Here is an 11,139-nt window from a genome sequence, read left to right as displayed (position 1 = left end):
TATTAGTGCGCAACCACCGAAAAGGCTTAGGCACTCCACTGCCGTTTTTCGTTTGGTGCACCATAGCAGCCGTCGTTTTTTTCCAGAGGAAATACTTTTCATTGTTGCAACTGTGTCCTATGACAACCAAAAAGTAATAAAAAGGACCGTCGTATAACGTTTAAGTTTCCTTTTATCATGTCCACGCACACTGTCCCGACCATGAGGATTTTTTGTATGTTAGTTACGCTTGTCTGGTCTTGGCTTGCTCAAGTACCATAGCATGCCATCGCAACGTCTATCTTGCTGACCGATTTTTGATAGTTCGGGCACTTTCAGCTAGGTGCTAGACAACGAGGTGCTGGGTGCTTGTCTGGTCTTGGCTTGCTCAAGTACCATAGCATGCCATCGCAACGTCTATCTTGCTGACCGACTTTTGATAGTTCGGGCACTTTCAGCTAGGTGCTAGACAATGAGGTGCTAGGTGCTAGCTGCTTGTCTATTCTTGGCTTGCTCAAGTACCATAGCATGCCATCGCAACGTCTATCTTGCTGACCGAATTTTGATAGTTCGGGCACTTTCAGCTAGGTGCTAGACAACAAGGTGCTAGGTGCTTGTCTGGTCTTGGCTTGCTCAAGTACATGCCATCGCAACGTCTATCTTGCTGACCGACTTTTGATAGTTCGGGCACTTTCAGCTAGGTGCTAGGTGCTTGTCTGGTCTTGGCTTGCTCAAGTACCATAGCATGCCATCGCAACGTCTATCTTGCTGACCGACTTTTGATAGTTCGGGCACTTTCAGCTAGGTGCTAGACAACGAGGTGCTAGGTGCTAGCTGCTTGTCTATTCTTGGCTTGCTCAAGTACCATAGCATGCCATCGCAACGTCTATCTTGCTGACTGAATTTTGATAGTTCGGGCACTTTCAGCTAGGTGCTAGACAACAAGGTGCTAGGTGCTAGGTGCTTGTCTGGTCTTGGCTTGCTCAAGTACATGCCATCGCAACGTCTATCTTGCTGACCGACTTTTGATAGTTCGGGCACTTTCAGCTAGGTGCTAGGTGCTTGTCTGGTCTTGGCTTGCTCAAGTACCATAGCATGCCATCGCAAAGTCTATCTTGCTGACCGACTTTTGATAGTTCGGGCACTTTCAGCTAGGTGCTAGACAACGAGGTGCTAGGTGCTAGGTGCTTGTCTGGTCTTGGCTTGCTCAAGTACCATAGCATGCCATCGCAACGTCTATCTTGCTGACCGACTTTTAATAATTCGGGCACTTCCAGCTAGGTGCTAGACAACGATACTTGGCATGCGAAAAAACGTCCCGGAAAAATGCTGTCATTTTCATTCCAGGATCTCATTATCGGTTCGGGGGGATTATATTATTTTTTAACTGTACTTTCAGGTAGTAAAGATTGAGAATGGTAGTTGTGCTTATAAGCAATCGATTCGTAAAAGTCGTCCCCTAACTTATTAACCTATTTTGCTGTTTCTCGGGGACTCCTTAACGAGTCAAGGGGAGCCATCAGAAGAGAGGGAGTCACTTCCTATGTACCAAGGGCTTCGCAAGGGGGGTTGTGGGTTCGCAACCCCCCCCCCCCCCCAACGCCTTTTTAAGATTCGGTAAAATTTTGGGCCGGAGGTCCAAAATTGACAAAAAAATTCAGGATTTTTTGGATAGCAGAACTTTTTGGCATGTTTACAGGTATTCAGTAGTTGTACAAAATCCCAAATAGGCTATGCAATTGGTACAAATCTATTCGGCATAATGATCGGGATTCGGCATAATTGCCAGTATGCGGTAGATATCACGAATTCAGCGAGAGAGTTTAGTGAAATTATTGATTATTTTGTGAACTATTTGGCATATTTATGGAGATTAGGTAGTTACACAGACTCCCGAATTAGCTATAGGGTTCAAAATAATTCGATATCATGGTTGGTCTTTGTTAATTGGTTCAGTATACTTTTAAAAATTTGGTAGTTACCACGAATCCTGCCTTTTCTTCTAGTTTTGATGAAATTATACCGAATACGAAAATTGTTCGGTAGTTTTTCGATACCAAAACAATTCGGTGTAATCACGAATATGTTTTTGGTCTAAACTTATTCGGTATATCAACTGGAAGTCGGTAATTTACTCGGTATAATTGCCAGGAACTTGGAAGAGGTTGAGGGAAGTAATGGTCGCAGACAAAAGGACTTATCTATGATTTCATCGATAGTTCTTACTTTTATTTTGGATCCCAAAAAGAAGATAAGAGTAAGTGAAGTGCCTTTATGGAATCGGGTTGGGTTCTGTATTGATACCACGAATGCCATGATGGGTTGTAACAACTCATTGGTGGCTCTGATTCAAAGGAGCTACCCTTAGGTGTTAATAGTGAAGTGCAGTTGTCATTCCATTCATCTGTGCAGCTCGTATGTTCGCAAAAAACTGACGAAGACTCTAGAAGACCTGTGTCGTCATGTGTACAATCATTTCAACATGAGTACAAAGCATACAGCTGCCCTGAAAGAATTTCGATGGTTTTAAGAGACTAGGATCCACAAGATATTTGCACAAGTTCAAACAAGATGGCTTTCGCTACAGAACTGTGCCACCGGATTCTAGAGCAGTGGAATGCCCTAACCTTCTATTTCACCAGTGCCTATTTTAAAAATCCTACTCACGGCAGTGCATTAGTTCTGTGTGCCCTGAAAAATCCATTTCTGAGGATCGTCATGACGCTCGTGGACTAAGCGCTCAGACTTTTGAACGACTTCAATACCCTTTTCCAGTCCCAGGCGGCTATTTTCTACCGACTGAAAATCGAAGTCATTCAATTGGTGGAAACTCTGTTGAAAAACTTTATGAATGCTCGCGCAGTAAGGAGCTGTGCCGACATCATGAAAATTGACGTCGAAGACGAATCCAGTTATGTAGTCCTACGAAAGGTCAACATCGGCTTAGATGCCAAAGCAGCAATGGCTGACCTCCTTGCGTCTAGTGATGTACGAAATGCCAATCCCGACGAAGTTGACAAGGTTTGTGCTACAGCGAGAGTATTTAACCAGGAAGTGGTGGTCCGGATTAAAAAGCCGCTTCTCTTTCGACTCGGACATTTTCGCCTTCTCCGAACTACTTGACCCTGTTCACCTGGCACCATTTTTGGCGAAATATTTCTTACCCTGCTGGTCCAAAAGTCTGATAGACACAGAGTGGAGACAGCAGAGCTCTGTAAGACAGTCAAATGGCAAAGATGCCAGTTCACTCTCAGTAACCGACTACTGGTAGCTTATATTTGCCCAGAAATACTATAACGGCAAGCCAAAGTTTGATGACCTGAGGCTTGTCGTTGAGTACTTGTACGCTCTACCGTTTTCGAACGTAATAGCGGAGAGACTGCTTAGTACTATGAAGAACGTCAAAACAGACAAGCGTAACTGCCTGTCGACAGTTACGAATAGTTCGACGCTTTAGACTAAACTTGGCATGAGTAGGCTTAAAGTGACACCTCAGTCTCTGGTCGTAGATGGGAGGATGAGGCAGTTACTGAAAGGCGCAGTTGCTTTCGCAACCCCTACTGAAGCTAGTGCCGCTATCTTGAAATCAGCTTCTTTAGCGTGAGCTTGTCTGGCTCCAGAAAGAGCAAACAATATCGTTGACAATCAGAATTAGCTGCAGTGTGATCTAGTAAAAATTATGACTGTGATTCGTATTCAGAACTCTAGTTGCAATTATGTGATCAGGTAGTTTTAGCTGCAGTTTGATATATTGAAAAACTCTGCCTGAGTTCTGTGACTCGTATTCATAATTCTAGTTCTAATTATGTGAACTAGTTGCCTTAGATGCCTTTCAATAAAACCATTTAGTTTACATAAGTTTTGTATGAAAGAAATATTATTCCTTACTTCAGTAAAATTTTTATAGTACATCAGAAGACAAGACAGCCCAACGACGAAAATACAAAGGAAAAAAACTCTCTTAAAACAATTTTCCAGGTCCTTTTTTTGTTGATTGATTACAAACAGTTTTGTGAAGAATTCTAGTCGGAAATGTGTCTTAGAATACTTTAAACCTTAACAATCTTGCTCTTTTTCGTCGAATTTTACTCCGTCTCGTCATATTATATTGACAGCTGATTCTGGAGTAATAATGGGTCTTAACCGTTCAGAATCTGGGTTCCCAGATTTTCCAAGATATTTTTTTTTGAATTTATTATGCGATACTTAACAATTCCAGAAATCTGGAAGTTGAAAAGCCCCATTTTTCTGGATTATTTTGATATACTTTCGGACCTGTTCATATTCCAGATGCAAGAAGAAGAAGGCGTCAATGAACAATTTGGAAGCCCAGATTCTGGAAGTTTCGGGAGGTGAAAACCGGACTTAAGACTCTAAAACATACTTTCTATTCTACTCTGTTCTGTTTCTCTATTACTGACATTTTTACCACCAGTACAACTGACATGTGAGACAAAACAGCTGTTTGAAACCCCCTGATTTTCCCCCTGAGTTAAGGAAAAGCCTCCCGATAATCTCCCGACTTTTTGTAGTCATTACTGATTTTCAGAAAAAAAGAGAAAGTACTGATTCTCGTTGTCACTTGTCTTTGAATTGCAAATAACCTGAGCTTCATCTTCATCTCAAGAGAACAGGCGAAAGGTGGGTTCGATACAACCAGACATGGAATTGCACCAAAGTGAATACAATTCCAAGAAAACTATTTTATAACGAAACAAAAAGTTGCTCGTTTAAAGGAAGCATATATATAAACATAAAACATAAAGCATCAAACAATCGTCCATTTTATGGGATTTATTTTCCTCTGGAACTCACTACGTGTCTCATTGTGGCTTCTTTCCTAACCGCATATTTCATTTACAATTCGATGGATTTCTTATGATGCTGATTGCAAAATATCTTCTAGTCGCAGTTCTTGCTTCTTCTTTATTTTTTTCATCCTTACCTTAAACTTGTCTTCATACCTTTTACGTTAGCTGTTCGGATTAACTCCAAATCATGAGTTCCAATGCCTAAGTCCTCTGAAATATCTAATTTACTCATCGAAATGATCTTCGTTTTATTCCGAAGCTTTAAGTATTAAGATGGAAAAGGTCTCTCGAAAACAGGCCTAGCCGTTCATGGCATGTTAGAAAACAGGTTTCTTGCGGCCATGCCAATTTCATTAAAAAAGACACAAATATCGAATCCGGGCACGTCTTAGACCTGACATCACCAAACCTGTTTTGCTTCATAAGCTAATAGGAAGGTGATGGGATAATCAGAAAATACGTCACAAGACTTGTTTTAGCTTTGGTCTTTTGTTTTAGCTTTTGGCATGGATATAAAGGCGTATCGATCAAATATACGGGTAGTAGGTACTTCGAATAGAAGATGGCGTATGAGAGATGAATCTCTGATGTTTAAGTGGTATTTTGAAGTCTAATATTAATGTGTCAAACCTTTAGCAGGTCTTGATAAACAGTTGCAGGTACTGGAGATTACCCCATATATCGGGTTTTAATATGTCCTTCGCAGTGGAAATCAATGGACGGTAGATCTAATATATGAAAATTCAGATGGGGGATATTTTTCACTTACTGTCCTTTTTATCAATAAAATACCAAAACAGGTTATGACTCCATAAAATTACTTGCAAAAGGCTTAATCTAGAGGGTGGGTTAAACTGTAGTTCCTATTTGGAAATTTGAATAAACTATTAATTGGAGAATTTGATTATAGCCTTGGGATTTCGGAAGGAGTTTAGAAATGTATTTTCAAGAAGTTGTAAATTATCAATCTTTATGATAATTAAATTTAAAAAGTTACAATTTTTGTCTATTAAAAGTAAGAAATAATATTAAAACTTTAAGAGAACAGATATTATTCCGCATGTATGCCGCCTCCTTTTCAATACATCTCTCTTCACGCTCAAGTTTTAAGCACTTTAAATAAAGTCTCTCTTTAAGAATTTTGAATGAAGGTCTAACTTTAGTTTAAAGAGTGGGGTATCGAGAAGGAGGCAGCCCACACTTTAGCGTTTCTCCTCACTTTCAGTTCAAAAAATAGTTTTTCTTAAAGTTTAACTTCTGATTTTTTTCGAATAATGTTCCGATAAATACCTCCTCATTCATGGTAATTACCCTAAGGAAGTTCCTCCACATAAAATTCTTCCCCCATGAACTTGCCATTGTAAAAGTGTGTCATTGATATAGTTCCTCATTGATTATTTATCATGAGGTGAATGAGCCAATTTGTATTTGAATTCCGCCAAATTTACCCCGTGTAAGATTTTTGATGAAAAGTCTACCCCCCCCCGAAAACTTCCCTTCCAATGGAAAATTCCCTGTAGAAAATAGCTCTCTTCCTAAGAATATACCACACTTTCAAAGAATCTGTCACGGTCTTTTCTCTCCGACAAATACACCCCCCCCCCCCAAAAAAAGTGCAAAATCCGCCTTGTTGAAAATAATTACCGGCGAATCTCCCCCTAGAAAATACTCATTCCCGTAGCAAGTTGGTCTCCAATCCCTTTCGACTTATAATAAAGGACTAGAACACTGGTGGATCCAGGGGGCGGGACCCTTAACCCCCGAGATTTCTCGAGTGCCCCCTTTTCTCTGTTTGTTTCTTTTTTCACTTTTTCTCTTAATAAATTTGTCAATATCGTCAATTATTTGCACCTTTGCGACATTCAGCTTTCCCTAAGATTTTGCTGCTTGGCGTTCCTGTCACATTGACCCCCCCCCCATGATTTTGCTCTATAATTACATGATTACATGTTTACATTAGACTCGCAGAAGCACAAGGAAGAATCAGCTTTCTCAATTCTATTTTAACAAGAGCTAAGAGCTCATATGGCACTTGTGACGAAGTTGGAAGAGCCAAGAGCCCATATAGTATGAGCTCTAGCAAAATTCTAAGAATCAATAGATTGATTTTAAAAAAAAAATCAGAGGCTTACTGCCGGTCGGGATTTAAAACAAGAGCTCTGAGACACGAGGTCCTTCTAAATAGCAAAATTCATTAGGGTCCAATCACCCAATCTTAAGTTAGAAATATCTCTTTTTTCTAACTTTTCCCCTCTCTTCAGCCCCTCCCCCATGTTGTAGAATCGGGGAAAATTCTACAACATTATCAAGTCAATTTGTGCAGGTTCCTGACATACCAATTTTCATCGTCCTAGCACGTCCAGAAGCACCGAACTCGCTAAAGCACTGCAAACCCCTAACTCCACCAAAGAGAGCTGATCCATTCCAGTTACATCAATCACGCATCTACGACATTTAATTATTCTACCCACCAAGTTACATTCCGATCCCTCCACTCTAAGGGTTTTCCAAGATTTTAGGCTTTCCCCTCCAGCTCCCTCTAATGTTACTGGATCCGGTCGGGATATAAAATAAGAGCTCTGAGACATGATATTCTTCTAAAACTCAAATTTCACTAAGATCAGATTACCCATTATTAAGTTAAAACTACCTCATTTTTTCTAATTTTTCCAAATTAAAAACCCCCAGGTCCCTCAAAGAGAGCGAATCTGTTCTGATCATGTCAATCACTTGTATTTATAACTTGTGCTTATTCTTCCCATCAAGTTTCATCCCGATATCTCCACTCTAAGTGTTTTTCAAGATTTCTGTTTGACAAGATTTCCGACCCTCTATGTCTCCAGATCCGACTCGAATTGAAAATGGGGCATTTGAGACATAAGATTCTACTATATATCAAGTTTCATTAAGATCCGATCACCCATTGGTAAGATACCTCTATTTTCATGTTTTCCAAGAATACTGGTTTCTTCCTCCAACTCCCCCAATGTTATCGGATCTGATCGAGACTTAAAACAGGAGTTCTAAAGTACAAGATTATTCTAAATATCAGACTTTATTAAGATCTGATCATCCGTTAGTAAGCTACAAATACCTCATTTTTCTAGTTTTTCCGAATTACACCCCCCCTAACAACTCAACCAAAGAAAGCGGATGTGGTCCGGTTATCTCAATCTCGCATCTAGGACTTGTGCTTGTTCTTCCGACCGACCAAGTTCCATCCTGATCTCTCCGCTTTAAGCGAGCGTTATCCAAGATTTTAGCCTCCCCCCCCAAAGACACTGGTTCTGGTTAGGATTTAAAACAAGAGGCCTCTGTTATGAGTCCTTCTAAATATGAGATTTCATTAAGATCCTATTACTCCTTCGTAAGTTAAAAATACCTCATTTTTCCAATTTTTTATAATTAGACCCCCTCCAACTCCCCCAAAGAGAGCGGATCCATTCTGGCTATATCAACCACGTATTTAGGACTTGTGCTTATTTTCCCCATCAAGTTTCGTCCCGATTCATCCACTCTAAGCGTTTTCCAAGATTTTAGGCTCCCCCCCCCCCAATGTCACCGGATCCAGTTGGGATTTAATACAAGAGCTCTAAGACCCGATATCTATCAAAATATCAAATTTCATTAAGATATGATCACTCATTCGTAAGTTAAAAATAACTAATTTTTCAGATTTAACCCTCGCCCCTAACTCCCCCAAAGAGAGCGTATCCTATGTCAATCATGTATCTAGGACTTGTGCTTATTTTTCTCACCAAGGTTCATCCCGATCCCTCCACTCTAAGCGTCTTCCAAGATTTTAGGTCCCCCCCCTTGCCACCGGATCTGGTCGGGATTTAAAATGAGTGCTCTGAGACCCGATATCCTTCCAAACCTCAAATTTCTTGAACATCAGATCACTTGTTCGTAAGTTAAAAATACCTCGTTTTTTCAAATTTTTCCTATTTAACCGTCCAACCCACCCCCATCCCCCCAGTTCCTGCAAAGGGTTGAATCGAGAAAATGACGATTTCTAATTTAATCTGGTCTGGGTCCTGATATGCCTGCGAAATTTCATCGCCCTAGCTTACCAGGAAGTGCCTAAACTAGCAAAACCGGGACAGAGAGGCCGACCGACAGAATTTGCGATCGCTATGTGTAATACACAAAAAAAAACTATTTTTTTTTAACTGAAAGTAAGGAGCGACATTAAAACTTAAAACGAACAGAAATTCCTCCGTATATGAAATGGGTTGTCCCCTCCGCAATCCCTTGCTCTTTACGCTAAAGTTTGACTCTTTGCCACAATTCTGCTTTTTAAAACAATTAAAAATTTTAGCGTAAAGAGCGAAGGATTGCGGAGGGGACAACCCATTTCTTATACGGAGTAATTTCTGTTCGTTTTAAGTTTTAATGTCGCTCCTTACTTTCAGTTAAAAAAAACTAGTTTTTTTTATGTAGTTTCTGGAAGTTTTTGAATTAATGCATGTTTGATTTTGGTTCTCCACACATCAATTATTAAAATGAAATTTGCATATTGATTCCTTTTTTGGCTAAATGGCTTTCTCTTAGTTTTGATCAGACGATTTTGAGAGATTACATAAAAAGACAACTATAAATTTTAATTTTTAACGAATGTTTTTATTAGTAAAAAATATACGTAACTTATGAATTAACTTACGTAACAAACTTTTATATTCTTAAATTTTTATTATGTATATGAGGGGGTTTGTACCCTCGTTAATACCTCGCTTTTTACACTAAATCGTAAGTTTTGTCCCAATTCTTTAAGAAAGACCCCTGAATCAGAAAGGCCGTAGAATAAATAGTTGAAATTACTAAAAACACTATAGCATAAAGAGCGAGGTATTTATCTCCTCCTAAATACCTCGCTCTTTATGCTAAAGCATTTTTAGAACCCCTCATATGCTTAATGATCTCTGTTCGTTTTAAGTTAAAAAAGATAAGATCTGGTTGAATTGTGTATATTATATTTCCGCTATTGTAAGTTTCTGTTTCATTTACTCCGGCCTTATAGGAAAAAGAAAATAATTCGATATTTCGGGGCTTCTGACAGTATTACTCCTTTGCGGAAGTTAGGCTCAAAATTGGAAAAGGATTATATTTTTTCTCTGGGCTCCTTTAACCTCTTAGTTCGTTTATTTTCCCGTTAGTTTTCACCTGTTTTTGCTTTATAGTTGTGTTATCATTTAGCAGTTCTTTCGTTAGTTGAGTTATGGTTGTGGTATATATGTTTTATCGCTCGTATAGTCGTGTTATTTTCGAATTATACTCCATAATAGAGAGGCTCCGAACACCCAGCATTGTATATTAAGCTCTGAATTTGACGTTTTTTTCTAACGTGGCCAGATTCATCCTGCGCCCTGCGCCATTTTCATTGAATTTTTCTTCCCCCATGACATATTTCTCCAAGGAAAGATCCTCCCACATAGCCCCCTCCCCTCAACCCTACCCCTAAAACCAAAAAATCCCCCTGAAAACGTCTGTACACTTCCCAATAACCATTATTATATGTAAACACTGGTCGAATTTTGTAACTTGCAGCCCCTCCCCCAGGGACTGTGGGGGAGTAAGTCATCCCCAAAGACATAGTTATTATGGTTTTTGACTATGCTGAACAAATTGGCCATCTCAAAATTTTGATCCGTTGACTTTGGGAAAAAATGAGCGTGGGAGGGGGCCTAGATGCCCTCCAATTTTTTTGGTCACTTAAAAAGGGCACTAGAACTTTTCATTTCCATTAGAAAAGAGCCCTATTGCGACATTCTAGGACCACTTGGTCGATACGATGACCCCTGGGGAAAAAAACAAATAAACACGCACCCGTGATTTGTCTTCTGGCAAAAAATACAAAATTCCACATTTTTGTAGATAGGAACTTGAAACTTCTACATTAGGGTTCTCTGATACGCTGAATCTTATGGTGTCATTTTCCTACGACTTTTAGGGGGTGTTTCCCCCTATTTTCCTAAATAAGGCAAATTTTCTCAGGCTCGTAGCTTATGATGGGTAAGACTAAACTTGATGAAACTTGTATATTTAAAATCAGCATTAAAATGCAATTCTTTTGATGTAGCTATTGATATCGAAATTCAATTTTTTAGAGTTTTGGTTACTATTGAGCCGGATCGCTCCTTACTACAGTTCGTTACCACGAACTGTTTGACTTGGTAGATACCAAGTGCCATAAAAACGAAGCAATCTTCTGTGCCCTGTAAAAAGGTTTTTAATCTACTATTTGGGTAGATTTTTGATGCAGAGATAAGGTCGTCTTTATTTTCGAAAAAGTTAGCCGGTGATGGTCTAACAGAATTTATAAACTCATCAAACAATTTTGCACACAAAA

General features: G+C 39.4%; 1 protein-coding gene across 1 annotated transcript in view; it reads left to right on the top strand.

The window, feature by feature from the left end:
- Positions 1-11,139, top strand: part of LOC136025568 (uncharacterized) — a 31,167-nt gene that overhangs the window by 783 nt on the left and 19,245 nt on the right. Inside the window, exon 2 of the mRNA XM_065701594.1 lies at positions 2,755-3,000. Coding sequence (XP_065557666.1) covers positions 2,755-3,000 — 246 coding nt within the window. The remainder of the gene's footprint in view (positions 1-2,754; positions 3,001-11,139) is intronic.

The sequence above is a fragment of the Artemia franciscana genome, chromosome 3, assembly GCF_032884065.1.
Source record: "Artemia franciscana chromosome 3, ASM3288406v1, whole genome shotgun sequence".
Taxonomy (NCBI): Eukaryota; Metazoa; Arthropoda; class Branchiopoda; order Anostraca; family Artemiidae; genus Artemia; species Artemia franciscana.
The sequence above is the reverse complement of the archived record's forward strand: the minus strand, read 5'-3'. Positions and strand labels throughout refer to the sequence as shown.